Source organism: Struthio camelus, chromosome 8 (genome assembly GCF_040807025.1).
Source record: "Struthio camelus isolate bStrCam1 chromosome 8, bStrCam1.hap1, whole genome shotgun sequence".
NCBI lineage: Eukaryota > Metazoa > Chordata > Aves > Struthioniformes > Struthionidae > Struthio > Struthio camelus.
The window spans coordinates 28,436,160-28,456,210 of NC_090949.1; the positions used below are offsets into that span (position 1 = coordinate 28,436,160).

Below are 20,051 nucleotides of genomic sequence, written 5' to 3' on the forward strand. Positions count from 1 at the left end.
GCGGCTCCCCGGGGCAGCCTCCTCTCAAGGCCGGGCTTTGGGACCCTGTTATACTCTACCCCATCCCACGGAACCAGCCCCCCCCCTCCAAAAAACCCAAAGCTTACACTAAAAAATGAAATTTTATTTAGATAAATTAAAGTTGCATTACATGATAAAATGTGTGGAGTTCAGTAGCTTTAAAAAAAAAAAAAAGCAGCTTCTGTTACACTCATACCCATCAAGGAAGCCGCTCTGCATTTCGAAAACAGTTAAAGGTGTTTCATTGTACAGGAAGGTACTAAAAATACAAAATGGTCCATATACAGGAGTCACCAAAAAAAAAAAAACACCCTCACAGGTAAACCAACATTTCAAAAGAAAGAGCAAGAGTATAAAATGAAAAATGAAACTAAGAATCACAGTGTAACAGCAAGTCTCAGGTGTGCCATTTTCCGTTCCCATCACAAAGCAGCCTGCAGCAGTTTTCCCTCGCTGCCACCCTGTTAGTCCCAAAATTTCTCCATTGTGGGAAAGAAGCAGGGAGCAGAAGCAGCCCAGGGAAGGACACAGCTTTTGCTGGAAAGCTGCAGGCTTCTAAGACCCTCTGATAAGGTGTCACGCTTCCCTTTCACCTCCCAAAGTCGCAGGACATCTATTTCCAATGTCTGCTGCTGCCGTCCCACTGTTCCTTTCACCTCCCCCCATTTCAGACTTCGAGCCTTCTCCTGCACTCGCACCCGCAGGCTGCCCCCGACAGCAGAAGGGCCAAGAGTGATTAAAGTGGGCATTAAGTGGGGCTCAGAAAGCCTTGGGGTCCAGCCAGCTGGGGGGCTCAAGAGCCAGTCTGCAGCTGGGGGAAGCCTGCAGAGGAGAGCAGGAGGTGTCCTCCTGCTGCACCCTCCACGAGACAGCCCAAGGGTGAGCCAGCACCTCAGAGCCCCAGAAAGCAGATCTAGACAAGTCTATTTACTATACCTCTGACTATTTTTTTTAAACCTCTGCAGCACTGGATAAAAGTAGTGGCAGAAGTCTGCTAACACCTAATGCCAAGACCTTGACCAGAGACATGGCAGAAGCAGCTGTACAAATCAAAGGAGCAGGTTGGGGAGCAACACTTCATAGTTGTAACAAAGTGCTACCAGCTAGTCTAGGTCAAACAAAAGCTACTGCTGTACTCTTGCATGATATGGTTTTGTTAAACTCATAGCACAAATCCATCCTGCGCTTGCAGTGACTAGGGCAATTAGCAGTTGAACTGAAAGACCACTACACACTTGCCATGCAAATTAAGCAGCACCCACTGGACAGTTAGTTGTGCCCTAGTGCCCAATTACAAACCAGCTCGGTTCCCTGGCCACATACAGAGAGCACCAGAGTTGGGAGCAGCACACTATTCTCAAAAGGAGCTCAGCTGACAACTTCACTATTGCTGTTGAAGAGCCTTGCCAAAGTAAAGCAGACTGCAACAAAACAAAACACACTAGTAGATTGCCATGGCAATACAAGAATTCTTTAAATTTTAAGATATGTTAAATTTCATACAAATCAAACTTTCAAAAATACTTTGCAAACTCTGGAATATGGCTATGATACAGTATGTACAAATAATATAATGGTTACATTTTATTGCTAGTTTTTATTATTTGGTTAAAGAATCACACAGAAGTGTATAAAAGTGTGTGGAAAGTGGCAAGAAGCACATGTTGGCTTCTTGTCCTTTTAAAGCCAAGGTTGCTTGTTTTTTTTTTTTTGGTTGCCGTTTTTAAATACTGTATTTTAAAATGTCACATCAACAAAAGCATCCCCTTACTGGGTCATGTCTGCATTACCCAAATAGGATAGAAGAGCAACAGTGAAAGGCAATGGATAAAAGTTTCATTTTGCAAAATCCTTCACTGATTTATACTTCCAGTATACAATTATTCATAAAACCATAACATCCAGTCCAAAGTTACATAAAATTCAACACTTATGAACAGACTTCCATACATACTGACGATTCAGTAAGGTAGACAATTTCAGTTCACTAATTATGCAAAAGGCCACAATAAGATCAGTGATATGTGTGGGCAAAGTCATCTGATTTGTCCCTGATCCGGCCTGCAAGAGAATCTCTTCTGCAAAAGTCACGTTCTGTGTTTCAGAAGGAATTCCTGGGTTAAGACATTCTGTATTTAGATCCACTATTATAAACTTTCTCAAGCTCCTCCGCAGATATGGTTAACAGCCATGGAAGTAACCATACTAATGAAGCCTCACTTACATAGCATTTGTCAGCAGATAATGCTGACATGACTGCACTTTATCCTGCCTTTTATATCCCTTTATTAACAAAAACATACTGGTTTGGGTATCAAGAAGCAGTCATATTAGCCTAAAGGAAACAGCCTAAAGTTCTACTGAAGGCCTTCCCCACCTGTTCACAGATCTAATGACAAGGAGCTCTACTGGGGCACAGAGTGACCCCGAGAACAACAGGTAGAAGAAAGTGGCAGCATCAGCACCCTGTTAAAAAGGATCTCCTGTGACCAGTCAGCAAGACCAATAGCACTCCTCTGATCCTGCCCCTGCAGACAGCAGAGGCAGGAACTATGAGTGCCATTCAGCAAGCTGCACTGCAGACTTTTACCTCTTAGGCATCTGTTAAAGTTCTCCAATGGTTGTGTTTTTTTTTTGTTTCATTGATACCTCCATCTCAAAAAAAATCTGGATGCAATACAGCAAAGCTAAAAGAAAAGCTGAAGTGAAAAATCCAAGTGCTTGGTAGGTAATTGCTTCTGTAGACTCATGATATAAAAGACTTTCACCCTTTTCCTGTAAAAATAAGTTCTGTTATAGATGGGCATGACTTACCACCCCCACCTTCCTCTGCCTGAGTCCAAACTCATTCATGGATATACTTAGTCAAAATTAGGATTTTAGCTGAAGCTCTTAACAACCCCGTTCAGGTTCAGTCTCTCTAACAAACATGTTTACTACCAACATAGCCCAATACAAACTTCTCCTTAAATATGCATAATTTACTCTATTTCAAATATTTACAAGCAGAAAAAGCCTATCTTTACAAGACAAATTTCTTTCTGCTCTACATAAAGTGCAGCTCTCTAATTTAAGGCAAATTTTAGTGAAATATAAAACCATGGGTTTATTTTTGTATGTACACATTTTAAATTAAAAACAAGAACTCCTTTGGAAAGAAAAGAGTGACAGGTAAGTGTTTCTAGTAGGTTTAGGATTTTTCTGCATTTTAACACCGTCCCAATATTGTGTTCTATCTACAATAAATTTGTAACTTTATTTTTAACACACACAAATGAAAGAAGTAGCAATGTGTACAGTAATTTAGCTCCAAGGATCAGTAAAATACTGGGAAAGTGCAGATGCAGTTTCTTCATGTCCTGTAGTTTCCTTTAGCTACAGTAGCATCCATCCATACCATATTTCTAAATATATACTCTATACACCTAAAGCCAATCTCAGTTCTTGTAATGAGTATTTTTCATCTCTATCTGTATCAAATTTCTTAAAGCTGTGCAACTCTTGGACTGTAGAGCCAAATAGCTTTTGAAGATCTTCATAGGATAGTTTTCCATCAGCATCTTCAGTTGTTTTTTCAAACAAATTCTGAAGATCTGCAAAGAGAATAATGACTTAGAAGTAATTTTTTGAAGCACGCAAGAATATCCTGCATGTTGCTCTTCCAGTTTTACTGCATTACATGTTAATACCTAATAGTTAAATAAAGCATTCCCAAGTATGTAGCTTGTCTTCTATGTTGTCTCAAGCAGCAAGTAACAGTTTCGGAGAAATAGCATAAACAAGGATTTTTTTAAATTAAATTACAGTAATTCTGAAAAAATAATCCCTATTTCAAGCCACAACTAATAGCCCACTCTACAACCACTAACTGCATAAAGATGCAGTTGTCTTCCACAAAAGCAAGCTCTGAGTGACTGTTGCTATACCAACAGAGCAGATCACATAAAGGGAAAAGTGTCTATTCATTTCCTGATGCAAAGCACTGCCCTTTTAGTAGTTGAAAAGACTGAACAGCAAGATCCAAGAACCATTCATTCCAGGCAGTTCCCTCAAAAAAAGAAGCTGCCAGCACCATACACCCACACCTACTCCATTTTCCTTCAGCACTCAATTCTGCCCTTAATTACTCCCCCAATCTCTGCTTTAACACTTGGCACAATACTTCCATATGCAAAAAAAACCACTTAAAATTCACCTTAGCGCACACTCCTCTTTAAACTGTACTTTTTCTTTTACCGGTGAGTGTCCATTTCCTCCCCTTCCCCTTCAAGTCCACAGTTCTCAAGCTTTTCAGCTTGACCTCACTTTTCCCAGCACTTCCAGACACACTACCGAAATTCCCTCTGCAGTTACCTACCCCTAAACATTTACACAAATTTAGGAAAGAAACAGTCAGCCTAGAAAGGACAAACCTTCTACGCGTGATATTCCTGGTAAGGACAGATGTCTCAGCTGTCCATTCTCCTCTATGTTGTCATCAGCTGACCTTGAAGCCAACCTTGAAAGGTCTGTGGGCTTTGCTGGAGCACTTGGACTACTTCTAACTGTTGTAAAACAATTTCTATTAGTCTTACAAATTCCACAGAATTAACAGTCAAACAAAACGCCAGTAAAACTAATTAAGAGACTTTGCATTGCAGATACAGTACTGTATGGGAAAAGAATGGTGTGAAATTGTTTCAGAATACAGTATGTTACCCAGTCTTACCAACAGCATGAAGAACAGAAGGAAAGCAGCTTTTTTTGACAGCTATACAGCTTTAATCTTTCATGCTGTACTAGGAGACATATGCTTGTATACCTCATACACAGAATGATTGGTTGGAAAATACTACCTTCTAGTCAGAAAACGTTTAACGAGCTGTACTAATTCAATCCACATCTGTCCACCAGGGGTTGTTTTCATCTCTCCCTTCTATGAGGGGAAATCATTGTCTACTCCCGTAATAAGCAACTGATACAGACAAACCACAAGAGTAAACTTGTGAAGGGAATTCTAACATAAGTGTCAATTCAGTTATCTATCTACCCTTCCAGCGAGGTGGAAGCTTCTAACTTTGCTGATTAGCAAAAGAGCAAGCACAGTTCTAAGGTGGTGAAGTGTTTCAAGTCATCTCATCCGCAGCACTGCACAAATACATCCAGAAGGGCAGAACTGAGGCAAGTCAATGGAAAGCCAGACTTTTCCTTTGCTATACTAAGTTTTCGAAAAAGTAAAATAGATGTTACCAGGTGCAAACTTTTACAAATACTCCTGTGCCAAATAATTCCATGACAGTTTGACAATTCAGTATTTAACCATTGTATGCCTTCAAATACAGTTAGTCAAATACAAGTAATGACAGATGTGAATCCTACCATGCACACGGAAAGCTATCTTCAAACTATTTATACTCAGTTTTCTGTTTTAGAGCCACTACATTCCTACTACCTTGATCTTCACCAAATTCTTAAATATTCCGCATCATTCTCCTTCATTACATATTCTTTGAATTACGCAGTGAACCTTCAGCTTTATGGATTGCTATTACATGAGATTCTTACCATTCTTCGATGCTTCAACAGATCTGTCATTTTCTGGCTTGCTTGAGAGAGCACTGATCAGCTGAAGCTTCTCTCTTAGTTTTGATACCTGAGAATCTCTAGTTCCTGTTTCCTGCATATGTAGAGAACATTTTTCTTAAGAAGTACCCTTCATGTAAATCAGAAAGAATTCATTTTAGGAATGTATGTACTTTTCAATAGCTTTCTGCTTTCCAGGCTGATCAAGTTCTAAATGACTAACAAGATTTAAAAAAACAAAACTATGGAAAGATATAAGGAATAAATTCACATGGTCTGTAAGATAACAGAACCTCAACCTGGAAAGGTTGAGCAAATTCTAAAGAATTTTTTGTATTTCTTATATAAAGGAGAAAGATTCTGAAAAATCATAACAAAACATAAGTGTACATGGAACAAGCATTCAATACATTAATTGAATTACATAGCAGTTACAAATGTTTGCCTGCCGCACTGAATACATACATGTATGCAGGAGCTATTTTATCCCTGTCAAAGTAAACCTACCATATTCTGTATTTACCTGTTTGGCTGATTTTCTGAGTAGGCTCCAGACTATAGTTTGAGTCAAGAACTCCCATAGGCCTTTGAACTTGACATATCTATGTGGTCACATCAATCCAAGCCTAGAACTGATAGTGCAGCCTGTTCACTCACCTGCCTTCTTTCCAGAAGGCAGAAGCCAACTTCAACACCACCATCCCTTATCCCCAGTCAAGAACTTGGCCGTTCAATTACTCTATTAAACTTGCTCACAGCCAGTCATTACATCATTACTGAGAGAAGGTTTTCATCAGTTCCTAGGCTCCACTGGTACAAAGTTTCTTCAAGTCAAAATCTGGCTGTTAGCTCCTGGCTACAGCTCCGAGGTTGAAGAACAAAGGACTATGCACACTTGGGCAGCACTGTCTCACCGAGTTCTTTCCCCTCACCCTTTCATGCTTTCCCCTGTGCTGCGTGACATATCAAGGATAAATATAACTCCCAAGTGATTTTTTTTTTTTTTTTTCAAATCTGAATAAATGCCCAAACACCACTTGCAAAGTGATCCCACAATAGTTGGACTAGCCCAAGAGCACAGCAATGGGAACTCAAACCAAGTTGGCTGCCGGAGTCCCCCATTTCTCTGGGCCAGGGTTTGTATCTCCTAAGATTCCTTCAGCTGCTTGAAAGGATATTACAACAGTTCTGTTATGTTATCCTGTACAAGCAAGTCTGGGATCACTATTCCACAGACTCAGAATAACAAACCTTTAACCTATCACAATTTTTCTTCCATCATAAATCACCTCCTGACACAAAACGGAGTGGACAAGCTGTCCTTCTACTCTGTACTTTAGAAAGTGGATTAGCCTGCTTACAAGTTTTCTCCTTCATCAATTCCCATTTACAACCATTATAAAGACAATGACAGTCTACTAATCCAGTGTAATTTCCCCTTTTAATTTACCTTCAATTCTTTATCTGAAAGAGTTTCATTATCGAGTTGATCTTCATTTTCCATGTTTAGAGAGGTAGTTGCATCATTCCCCTATAGGGAAAATGGAGAACAAGAGTTAATTCATTTGCTTGCTGTTTTCTACAATAAAGTTTTTTCCTTGAAATTTGGCAGGCATGAAGCAGGGAAAAAAGAGCAAACAAACTAGAAAAAAATATTGTGAAAGAGTTGGTTATGTAGTTTACCATAGCAACATCAGCACATTTCTTATTGTTAGACATACCGAATGCACGTTCACAGACTGATCCCAATACGGCATACAGAAAGCCCTGGAAGGATCCAAAAGCATATTTAATTGCTTTTTGAGTATTTAAGCGCTGCTGAACAATCCAGAGGCCCACCTAACTCCTCACTGGGCTTAACAGACTCCTGAAATGATAAAGTGTCTTGCCCAAACATAGTTCAAGAGGTTGGTGGATCCTGTTTCATCAAGCAGCTGCCTAAGTCTTAAATGTTGCAGTGCTTTGCACGTTTTTCCTGTAGATTCTGCAGGGAAGAAGTGACTTTCATCAGAAATACTCTTAAGGTTGCTACTTATTTCTGAACAGATAATGCAGCTTCCAGCCTTTTAAAAAGGAATACTAATCCTCAAGTTTCACTTTGACATTTTATTTTGGTTAGGCTTTGAAAAGCTACGTGTATACTACATGGAAAGCATTCAAATTACTTGCTTGAGTAGACACCCACAGACACCAAATACTTACCACACTGGTAGACAAGTTCTCTCGTTTGTCCAGCTTATTCACAGCAACCAGAGAGCTTTCTAACAGCGTAACCTTCTGGCTTAGATTACCAATGGCTGAATCCACATTCAGAAGCTTTATGTCATTCAACTTTTGGTACATCACTACAGTATTATTTAGCTTCTCCAAAGCTGCACGCAGGGACTGGCTTTCCTGCAATATAAAACCAGGACACGTGAGTTTACTCAACAGCCGCAGCATTCTTGCTGTTAACAAGATACTGACTGACCCAGTTTAACCAGGTAGACTTCAGACTGGCTTCTCACAGAAGCCGCTGAAACCATTCAATTGGAAGTTTACAGGAAGTTATTCCAGCTTTCAAAGTTTGAAATTTAGATTTTCCTCAGGGTTAACCTCTTTGCTGCTGATGTAATCAATTCAACTGTGCCAGCAAACAACACGCAAAGCCCATTCATCTAGTTTTCCAGGTTAAGCTTGGTTAGTAACTATACCAATTATTTTCTTTCCCAAAGCAGCATGTACTAGGCAATGTTTACAGAAGAGATTCACTTTTGAGGAAAATATTGATTGCATTAAACATAATAAATGCATCAATTCCACTCCAAGCCATTCCAGCTAACCACTCAAACATTCATTTTTTCCTTGAAATCCTGCTCTCCATACCTTATTACATTGAGGGTGACTCAATACATGCCACTCCCAGATTTGTTCAGAACAGCAAATACCTGCCATAAACCCCATTCAGTATAAAGCATTTAATATTGCCATTTACATGAGCAAAGTACAAAGCATGAGCAACTTGTTCAATAGTCACGTCAGTCTTTCTACTCCTCATCCAATTAAAGTGCATAAAACACACTTTCACACTAGGATACTTTCATACTTATACATACCGAGGAACAAATTACAGTAAAATCGTCTTGTACTCTGTTTTGAAGGACACTACTGGTATTTGGTCTTGACAAAAAGACTTTTTATGCACTAGAACGTATCAAAACACAAAGCTTCACTGTAAGTTGTACCAATATTCCTTATGCAAGGAAGTAATATACCTGTTCGCAATTTTCTGTCTGATTTCTCTGAGTCCTTGGTGTGGCAATGGAGGGAAGTGAAGGCATCTGCTTTAACTCCTTCTAATGAAAGAAGCAGAAAGTTATGTACCAAATACCTGTAAAAAAAACCACTAAGCTTTTAAGACCAGGCAGATCATGGCTAAGAGTATTTGCTACAACCACTGAGCTCATGTTTGCTGGGCGTGCAATATTGTAAAGAGAATACAGTGAAGAGTGATTTTCCCCTTTCAAGTATGTAGGGACCAAAGCATTTTTAAAATAAAATACCTCCAAATTATCTACTCCCCTTTAATGAGGTATTACGATGCACATTTCTTTGTTACTATGTATACTGCCATATCTGCAACGTTTTGTAGCATTCACTGAGGATATACTGACTCAGTCAAGCTTTATAACATGTCTAATAAGAATATTTGCAGATAAAAAAAATCAGATTTAAAGTAATTCTCTAGTGTAGTTTAACTGAAAAAAATCTCACTTTGACTCTACTGCCATTAAGTCATTCCAACCAAAGTGAGAGAGGTCAGCATAAATACAGGAGGTAGCTTCTGATAAAGATGGTCAATAACTTCTTCCTCATTCAGACTGGAAGCTCCACATTCTACCAGAAGCTCCACAAACTGTACCTCAACACTTTCACCATCCCCAGGCCTTAAGACAGTGTGGACAGTTACTGTAAGCAGTACTCTGCATCACAAAGAAGTGGAGATTCCCAAGGCTCCACATCTGCGTAGTAGGAAGCAACAGATTTGAATCATGAAAAGTCCAACAGAGACCAATGATTTTGGCTCCAAGAAAAATACGTCCTTGCTGCCTTATAGCAGATGCCACACAGGGATTATGAGATGAGCAGTGTATTAATGTACCAACCAGCACCTACTGAGACTTCTGAAGGATTTTGAGCACAAGGCAGAACCTCATGCAGTTTTAAAATTTTTTTCCAATTAGGCAGATAAACTTTAAAGATGCAGTCTTAAATTAGTGCATTTTCTTACCACATCATTTTGGAGCATTTCTATGGTTTTCTTGTATTCTTCAATTACTGTCTGCATATTCTCAACATCATGAGAAACACTGGTTAGAGTGCTACCTATGTTCGCTACAGTCTGGAAGAAAAAAGACAGACATTTCAGCCTTCCTCCACTGCACTATTTCGAAGTTTCAACCTGCTACACATTATGTTTTGCTAATGAAGCTGTAGACAGACTGTCACAGCAACATGCAATTGAGTTGGAGTATTCAGAACTTCCTTTGCAGACAAAACTGCTACTTATACCCATCATAGCTCAGGGCCAATAAATGAACACACACTGTTTACACCTTTAGAGTGAGTGAGTGTAAATATATATATATATATATATATATACACACACACACACACACACTAGATAACCAAAACTATAGGTTTGCTAGTCCAAAAATCAATGTAAGCATTCTTGCATTAATAAAAAATCCTGAAACTAAGACAGTTTATCCCCTCTCTGCATGCAAAATTCACATTAAATAAGATGTCGACCTCAATTTATCTGGCTTTAATAGTCTCTCAGGCCCACCCCTCAGACATACCATATATACTGCAAAACTAGTGACACTCGCTGCTATTTTCCTAAAGGTTGTCGTTCAGATTTTCAAGCAAGTATTGCTTTTTTTTTTAAATGAAAGAAAGAAAAACACTCTGAAGCATCTGGAAAACTACATCTATCCCCCATGAAATCAACAGCTACAGCCACAATGTGCTGGGATTGCTACCTTTCCTTCTGACTACTGCACTCTTCCTTTTCTTGTCTTCATCCATTTAAATCCCCCCTTTTGCCTTTTATTTTAGAAATTCTTCTGAAAAGCTGCAGTGGTGTTTTACTAGATGATGGCAGAGTACCTACCATAGTCAGCTTCTGTTCAGGTAGGACATCCAGAAACACAGAAATATAAGCTAATGTAATGAGACACAGAGCACACCCCTATGCTTCTCACTCCATTTTTTTGTGCTGTCTTCTAGCATTAGAAGAAATGACCCATGTAAAAACCTAATGTTCCTATGACCCTCTTAAAACCATAGGTGTTTAGAACACCTTTCACTGATTCTCCAACTGCCCAAAGCATACTCAAATACCCACACAAATCTTCCTCCAGCTCCTCCTTCTTCTGCAAGTCTGAACATAGGTTCAACATACCATCTCTCTGCCCTGGGGGACCTCAGGACATCTTTAGCACCCTTCATTATTCTGATTACAAGCCTCTGCACAAGAGGCACTCTCTCAGTAATACTCCAGGAAGGAGGCTTATGAAAACCCAAATCCAATTCCAACAGTAGCAGCCTTTTCTTCAAAAAAAAGTAGGCAATTGCAAAGACAGCTGGATGCAATGGGCAGCTGAGCAGGACACTTTCAGCAGGGTTATCAAAAGCCAGGCTATCACCTACATTCTCTGATGTTCTCCTGTGTGAGGCATTGCAGCACTCGCACAGCCAGAGGTCATAAAGAAACCTGAGTCTTTGAAACCCATTGCTTTGGTTAACATGAAACTTGAAAACCATTACAATTGTTGTATTTAAACCCTGGAATAGTTTTTCCGTACTCAAGACCTCATCAAATACTTCCTGGAAGGATTCCAGCTCTGTTTTTTTTGCATCAACCTTCCAATGCACAAGCAAGACAGCATCAAGAAAGGAGTGGAAGCACCATACTTGGGCTCAACAGTAGAAACTGAAGTGAACTCAAATTTTATAACACTGTATTCAAAGTCTTTGACTTTTATGAAATGTGACCAAAGATGGGCTTATTTCAACATAAAATACAGCTTGTTTAGTAGATCACTGCAAGCTGAAACTTGCTGGCCAAGACTGCATTGCATCAATAATAATATATTAAAGGTAGCAAGAAAAATGACACCAAGGTGTCAATTTTGCGTATATATAAAATGTAGGTGCAGGTTCTGGACTCTAGGCACTACTTTAAGACTTCTGAAATGACACTAAAAATCCAGCGTGCTCATAACAGTTAAGTTATAAATTTAGGAAAGAGCTTTATACTCCTGTCAAAAAAGGAAATCCTAGCAGCCTGATTGGCCAAGCCACACTAATTACTTAGCATATTACATACATAGCAACTAGCTGGTCGATATGTATGAATTTTGTAGTGATGAGAAATAAGGATAAGTGGAAGCTCGTAAAAGCTACTAGCAGGACCGGACTGCTTTGCAAGCAGAGACAAAAAGCTTTTAATCATTTTTAGAAAAAGTTCAAAACAGACTACTCTTAAAATATAAGAGCAGCTAAGGTAATTTGGAATGATAAAACGCAGACTATTCTAATTTTGAGGAACATCACATTGACAACTTAATATAATTATGATGTGTCTATGGTATACAACAGTAATCAGAATATCAATTATGTACGTGTTTTTATCTTTACTGTGCACGCATTGAATACCAACGCCAAGTAAGTTCCCACATTACTGTGCCAGCCACACTACTCCCAATTTAGACTTCTACATTCTTCAAGACAAACAGAACCAGACAGGGGACTACACTGCTCAAGTTTAAGAAGTTTCATAAAAAACAATGTTTCCACTTCTGTTAAAACAAACAAAAAACAAAATCTAAACATAATACCTATTTACATTCAGAATTATTAAACTGCAGACAGACTTTCTGCAAGGGTCTCATGTGTTACTAGGAAGATTAGCAATCTGAAAGAAAGTAACTAGAAAGATCACCTCCAAGGTAAAGATGTGACAACATAAAACAATCAGAAACATACACATTCCCAAGAAGGGAGAACCAAGGCCTTTGAATTTTCTATCTGTCATAAGTTATCTTAAGATCATAAAGAATACATAAACTGCAACTTAAAAAAAACACAAGAGAAAAGCAAATATTTCATACAAAGTTCAGGTAACTCGCTGTCTGCAACAGCCCAGCTGCAGCTTAACACTAAAGAATGCATTTAAGAATAGCCACATTTACAGTACTTGCCTTCTGAAGTTTCTCTACTGTGACAGGAAGAGTAATTAAATCAGACGCAGACTTTATATTGGTTTTGAGATGATTTACTGTTGAGGTCAATAGTGATACCTAAAACCAAAGAGGAGTATTTAGAATTAACCAACAGTTTGATTTTGACCTTCCCCAATACTAATTAATACTAATGACTTAACTGGTAACATAAAAACATAAGATACAAGAAAAATATATACACATACACAGAACACCTATGTCTAAGTTAGTCTACTTAGGCTGTGACATTAGAAATCAGTTCTACCTCTTGCAACTGGGGCAAGTCCCTCCCCACTCCCAAACCAAAGAAAAAACAAAAGGTGCAGAAGCCCTTCCTTTTCAATAAGGTACCCTCTGCCCATTTTATATGCATCCCCTTATACATCTGTCACCCAAGAAAGATTACAAAAAATGTGCAAGAAGCTTTTACATGAAAGGAACAGTCATCTAGTTCTGTATTTGGCAATCACATCTGATCGGCAAAAGCCAGTAAAGCCATGCAAGTGGCTTCTCTAGCTGAGTGAAGGGCAAACAAAGTGCATGAATCATTCAAACGCTTTGCTGCAAAAGTGGAACAGCAAGAATCTCGGTATAATGGGTTAGCTCAACTTCTGTCAACTGTTTTACACAGATGGTAGGTTATTCAAAGGGTCTTCAAGGTAATTTATTCATCCCAATCAATAGACTGGGAACTAAATTATAAGCAGATACAAGTTGGTCATTAATTGCAAAAGCTATTGCTAAGATCAGTTTGTAGCCATCAGTAATTGAAACAAATGAGAGCCATTTCTTCTCACATTGGACAACTCCAAAGTAGAGTAGATAAAACTCACTTTCTTCAGGGAAGGGCAGTTGTTTCCCAAGCTGAGGAAGGGCATGACCCTTGTTTTAAAACAAGCCAACCATGACCAATTGGCTTGCAGAGTCTCTAGATCCACAGCTGTGAATATTGGCTGAACTCAATTCCCAACAGTGCTTCTCAACAACGCACAGAAAATAGTAACTAATTTTTGTTCCTCCGAAAAGCTGGCTCAGGCTGTAACCAGACCCTGAAGTAACCGAGGGCCTGCAAGAACCATGTGCCAAGTGTCTTTAACATCCAGGTGCACACAATATCACTTTAAAAGTCCTACTAAGCACATAAGTATCTGTGGATAGCGCATAGTGTTACATGCGAAAGAAAATTATTTGTGGTCAAATTTTCAAATATACTTATGTTCCCCATTAAGCAACTAATCACCCTGGTACTAAAAATACCCTTAAATACTCTTGTACCTAAATATTCAAAATTTTAAGACAAAGCACCAGGCTGCAGTTTCACGTTTATTTTTGTTGGTGGTGTTGTTTCGGGTTTTTTTCGGTTGGCAGGTTAGTTTTGTTTGGTTTTGTCCCCACTCTTCCCCCTGCTCCCCCTTCCCCAACACCACTGACAGCAAGCAGCTCTAAATTTCTGTCCTCCAACACAAGGACTTCAGTAAGAGTCTTGCTGGATGTTCTGTTTGAAGCATGAACGAATGTATCATCTGAGGAAATAGCTTTGTTAGATGGCTCAGTTTCATCAGAGTAAACAGAGCCAAGACTTACACCAGCTCAAAGAATGGCTGAGGTTGGAAGGGACCTTTGGAGATCATCTGATGCAACCGCCTGCTCAAGCAGGGTCACCTACAGCAAGTTGCCCAGGATCGTGCCAGACAGTTTTGAATGTCTCTGAGGATGGAGACTCCAAAACCTCCCCAGGTAACCTGCTCTAGCATTCAGTCATCCTCACAGAAAAAAAGTTTTCTTATATGCCAATAGAACTCCCTGTGCTTCAGTTTGTGCCCACTGTGCCTCATCCTGTCACTAAGCACCACTGTAGAGTGGCTCAGTCTTCTTTATGTCCTCCCTTCAGATACTTACACACATAAGATCTCCTCAGAGCCTTCTCTTCTCTAGAAGAAACAATCCCAGTTCTCTCAGCCTTTCCTCATACGACATATGCTTCGATTCCTCAGTCATCTTTGCGGCCTTTGCTGGGCTCGCTCCAGCGGACCCCTCTCTCTTATACTGTGGAGCCCAGCACTGGACCTAGCATTCCCAGTGTGCCCTCACCAGGGCTGAGGAGAAGGGAAGGATTACCTCCTTTCAACCTGCTGGCAACACTCTTCCTTCTAGCTCAAATTCTGAGTGTATGCATTAGCAGAATCTATATACACAAGCCATCAGTATTTCAATTGTAGTATCATGAACTTTGTCTGATTCTTGCAACTTCTTTCCACATTCATGAAACATTTGCAGATACTCTCCTCAAAGCCGAAATGTCAAATATCACATCTCATCAGGAAAGTACAGAACTGTAAAGTTACAAGGTTCCTCTAAATTCTGCCTTAAGCCTTCTCACCAGTTGCTTAATTTCTCCTCTTTGCAATCAAGCTGCAGTTCAACCAAATGTTCTACTTTTTTTGTTAATAGTGAGACTAAAATTCCATTTTAAATTAAAAAAAGTTTAGCATGTTTGCACAAGTCCGCAGAGAACAGCTCAGCACTACACTTAACGAAAAAAGTGCACAAGTTTTCGTGCTAGCAGGTTTACATTTTATACAAACAAGTAAGTTTGAAGTGACTATTTTGAGTTTTTCAAAAAAAATCAGACACTGATTCTCACCTGTTTATTGATCTCTGTAATATTTATCCAAATTTTATTTAGTCCTAGCTCTCCAGTCTCAATTTGTTCTAATTCCTTTTGCTTCTGCAGCAAATCTTCATTCAGTTTAGGAATTTCCTGGAATGATGTCTTTTGATTAGATTCCACTAAAAAAAAAAAAAAAAAAGAAATGAGAGGTCCAGATAAAAAAGGCTGAAAAGGCAAGAAACTTTACAAGCAGGAACATCTACATATCTACAGCAGTCAAAGACAACAACAACAGCCTGTAACAGTTTACTGCCTATTCTGAAAAGGTTTGTTGGAACAGCAGCTTTTCTTTTGATCTAAGAAACATTAATATTTGTAGAAACTGCACTAAATTTAACGTTTTGCCAGTTGTGCATGATAGCACTGTCATTCTAGTAACCTTCAGCAGCTATTTAGTGCTGTTATTCTGTATTACTTCCACAGACGGACATGAAAAAGGGAATTATAAGTAAGAACCACCAGCAGTACAAGGGCAAAGGCAGCATGTGAAGTGAACCTTTATGCCCTTTTCAAGCCTACAAAGGGGTTGCTGACCATGAAGTGAATTCCAATCAGATTAGGGTGATTACAGTTCTTCCATGTGACAAAGACAACTGAATTACTCCCAGAAAACACTGCATAAGCTTACACACTAACATCTGTTGGTTTAAAAAAAATGAACAAGGTCCTTGGAAATAAAGTCAGTTAATACTATGGAAGCAGGAAATGTGTAGCTCAAAACAATTCAAGCAAGCCCCAGTAATGCAGCACTTTCAGGTCATCAGTGACAAAGCTGTGTGTCGTAAATGCTATTAGGCAATCCTAAACCCCAGGGTCTGGGAGGAAACAGTCCGCAAAGGTTTTGAGATGGAGATAAAAGCATTCTCCAAAACCTGCAACTCCACCCCACAACACAAGACTGGAATGCTCCAGAACACACACTGCCATTCTTCAGACCCCAGAGCACCAACAGCAGCAGGACCTACATGATACACATCTGGCAGTTCACTGAATGAGCTTCTATGTGGGACCCATAAGGTCAAAAGGGAATGCTTTTAAAAGGGCTTTAGGCCTATGGAGTGGATGCCCATATATACACAACCGGGAACCTGCCTTATCTTCAAAAAACATTTCACTTTAATTAAGCAAGTTATATAAGGCATTTCTAGGTATTGAGTAAATCATATTGGTAGCTCAAAATCCAAATAACACTTCTGGTAAAGACAACCTTGAAGACACTTATAACAAGGTGCATTTTAGCGAAAAGAAACTGGAGAGCTAATTTTGCATTTGTGTACCTTCTACATAAGCAGTTCATGCTGAATCTGATGGCTTGCCCTCAGATTACAGAGCCTTATAGGCAAAACATCTTCTCTTAGGCCACTCTCACTGTGCTCCTCATTGTGTGTTTTTAAGTAACCTACTTAGAGTTTCCTATTGTACTTGGAAGGTTCAGTACATTACACTTTGAGCATCACTACTAAAAACACTACAATAATTTTTTCCTCCCCCTCTAATTGTACTGCAGATGCAAAGAAGTCTTATTAAAAAAACTTTCATACCATACTCAATTTGCTCTAAGCACAGCAAAGCATAAATAAATACCGACAAGGTAAACTGTTCTTATGAAGAAAGACGTTAGATGAAGACTGAGAAGAGGAAGATTTTTTTCCAAGCCTGCCATAGGACAGACTGATCTGGGTGCCTTAATTTCTCCTTCCACCCATCTGCTTCCCTGAAGTAGGAGGATACATCTTGAAACCAGGTTATTCTTGCTGTATGGGTTTTTGTTTTGTTTTGTTTAATGGTATGTCTCAATGTGGCTCCAGCCTGGCTTCCAGGCATTGCTACTGCAGTGACAAGGAAATACGGAACTATTTCAACACTATCTGAAGGATTAAATGCACTGTTTTTCTATTACTGCTCTTAAGGAGAGGGCAAGCACATTTGTAACTGCTGGACTCTACATTCAAAGTGAACAACTGCTCTAACAAAGAGGTCTATGTAGAGCAGAAATGATGCAACTTGACTACACCACAGCCAACTAATGTTGTCATCATGCAAAACTCTTACTGTCAGTACGTACTATTGCTTTAAGTAGACCAGTCCATGAAGACCAACAGCTAGCTTATCCAGAACAAGGCAGAAACTGCTACTGTAGAGCAGAGCTGTTCAGTACGGTCAGAGGCACAATGCAGCGCCTGCAACTGAAGGTATCTTCCGTAACTGGTAGACTCCAGACAGGACCAACTCTTCAGGAGTTGGTATCACTGAATGTAAGAGTACATCCACCAGCAATGCTTTCTCTCACTTCTAATCAGACAGAAGATTCCACCTTGGCAGACAGATCAGTTACCAGTTACTCATCACTTCTTAGCAGGTCTTAACAGGGGACATTCTAGACACCAACAATAAAGAATATCTAAATATGCTTCCTCAACATCACATTCTATCACAAGTAAATCAAGGCTTCTCTTCACCTTCAGCCCCTAGCTTCCTCATGACTTTAAAAATCAATTTCAAGGGCTCTGGCTGCGTTTAAGTTTTTTTTCAAGTCCACAGCACAAAAATTCTAAGATGAACTTACAGGACAAAAGCTGTAGTCAACAACGATGCTCCTCAAGAAAAACATAACTAGTTAACTTTCTCGAAGCAGCTAGAGAGCTAATGCCTAGGCCTCACTACCTTCTGCTCCATTCACACACCTCCTCAGCTTATTATTGTGTTTTTCAATATATAAGATTTTAAACACTACTAAAATAGAGCACATCAAAACACATCATCTCCCCAGAGGTAAAGTACAGAGAATCAAGTGCATGTTACATGCAGATTTTACTGTTTGTTATACTTCAGCACTACAGTGACAGTTATGGCATTGAAGTCTAACATGCACAGAGAAAACCCGAGACCAACAAGCAGAATGCTTCATGTAAATTCTGCATGTATCATATGCAATACATTAGACAAGAGTTAAATAAAAATAGGTCTGTGCAAGTAAGATTTTACACGTTAGAAAGACATACAGAAAAAATGCAATACTGAAACAGCATTTAAATTACAGTTATCTGTGAGCAAGCATTAGAAGTTTTTAAAACAGCTCAAGTCAAGAGCATATTTTCCATTAACTTTGCAGAGAAGCAGGAAAGTTCTGTAGACTTCTTTTACATGGATGACTAGTACTTTTTCTAGTAGTGGCTCCCTTTGGAAGGGAGCATTCCCAAGCCCAAAGTCAGCAATTTAGAAGAGTACATACAAGCAATCACAGGTCCACCTAGTCCAGTGTTCTTACTCCTCCTCAAGTAGTACAGATAGGCAAGCATATATGATATTTCCCTTAGACTCCCCTAGCCTCTGAGTAATTCTGTCCTGGAACTCCTCAAGTCAGGGGTACGTTGCATTCATGCTTATTCAGATCATGAAAGTACTAAGCAGACAACTAAAGCTCTTCATAATGCCCAAAGCAAAACTGAAATATTATAGTTACATTCATACTTACTCGTTCGAAACTTTTCCTTTATTGCATCCAGATCTTCCTTGAGAGCTACCTGCATCCAGACTAAGCCAACACAAGCGACCACACAAGCAGCAAGAATGACAAAAGCACATAATGGGTAGCAGAATTTGCAGCATCGTAGATATTCTCCCCTGGGTAAAACAAAAATAATAGGTTGTGAATATTCAATGGCACCTGCAAAGTTTTATTTTAAATGCTGGTCAGCCTAATTAAGGAACAACAGTGGAATAACACACACACTGTGGCTGATGAAAGTCTAGTGAAGAGTTTTGCCAAGAATAAGTAAGTCTAAACCGTGCAAACAGAGCTATTAGTCTCTGGGCAGCCTGTCCTCAGGAGAAACACCCAGCATATTAAGAGCAGCCGTCAGGTTTCTCTTACTAAGAATTCCTACTCTTCTAAAACAAATGCATGTTAGGAACATCTGCCTGATATCCCTTCTCGAAGCCGACTCTCCGAGCTATCACCACAACGCTCTCACAAGCCCCTTTAGACTACCCTGAGCTGCGGAAGCCTAACTTTCTCCGCAACGTGCCTGCTCCCAGTTACTCTTGGAGACCCGCTACCACTGCTGTTCCTTAGCCCAGAGGCTTCTCCCTCGGCGGCAGCGGGTTACTCGGCGCTCACGACACAAGCGGCACCGAGTCACCCGCGCTCGGCGCCCCGCCAGGCGCCCGAGCCGCCCCGGGCCCAGCGGCGGGCGGAGGCGGCGCCTGCCCGGGGCCCCGCGGCCGCGCTCACCGGGCGAAGCGGCCCCGCGCCCCGGGCGCCGCGAACTCGTCCTCCTCGGAGCTCGACTCGGAGTCGGAGGCGGGCGGCTCGGTGCGCAGCAGCCGGTGGCCCGAGCCCTTCTTGGCGGGCTTCTTCCTGCGGCCGTCGGCGGCCAGGCCGATGAGGGCGTTCAGCTCCTTGCGCTTCTTCATCCTCTTGTGGGGCGTGGGCGGCGGCGCGGCCGGCGGCTGGCTCCCGGCTCCCCCCGCCGCCCCTGCCGCCGCGCCCCGGCTCGCCAGCGTGCGGCCGCCGCTCGCCGGCTCCG

General features: G+C 40.4%; 1 protein-coding gene across 2 annotated transcripts; it reads right to left on the minus strand.

Annotated features, from left to right (window-relative positions):
• Positions 1–103: 103 nt before the first annotated feature.
• EFCAB14 (EF-hand calcium binding domain 14) lies at positions 104–20,014 on the minus strand. Of its 2 annotated transcripts, none has more exons than XM_068953057.1 (11): positions 19,757–20,014; positions 18,998–19,146; positions 15,496–15,641; positions 12,831–12,929; positions 9,854–9,964; positions 8,838–8,915; positions 7,786–7,977; positions 7,034–7,114; positions 5,566–5,677; positions 4,434–4,565; positions 104–3,614 (listed from the first exon to the last, which is right to left on the minus strand). In XM_068953057.1, the coding sequence occupies exons 1-11, from the start codon at positions 19,936–19,938 to the stop codon at positions 3,439–3,441; spliced, it is 1,458 nt and encodes a 485-aa protein (XP_068809158.1). In that variant the 5' UTR covers positions 19,939–20,014; the 3' UTR covers positions 104–3,438. The 2 variants fall into 2 exon arrangements, with proteins under 2 accessions (XP_068809158.1, XP_068809157.1); XM_068953056.1 differs by having other exon boundaries at positions 8,838–8,918; positions 19,757–20,013.
• Between the last annotated feature and the right edge of the window lie 37 nt (positions 20,015–20,051).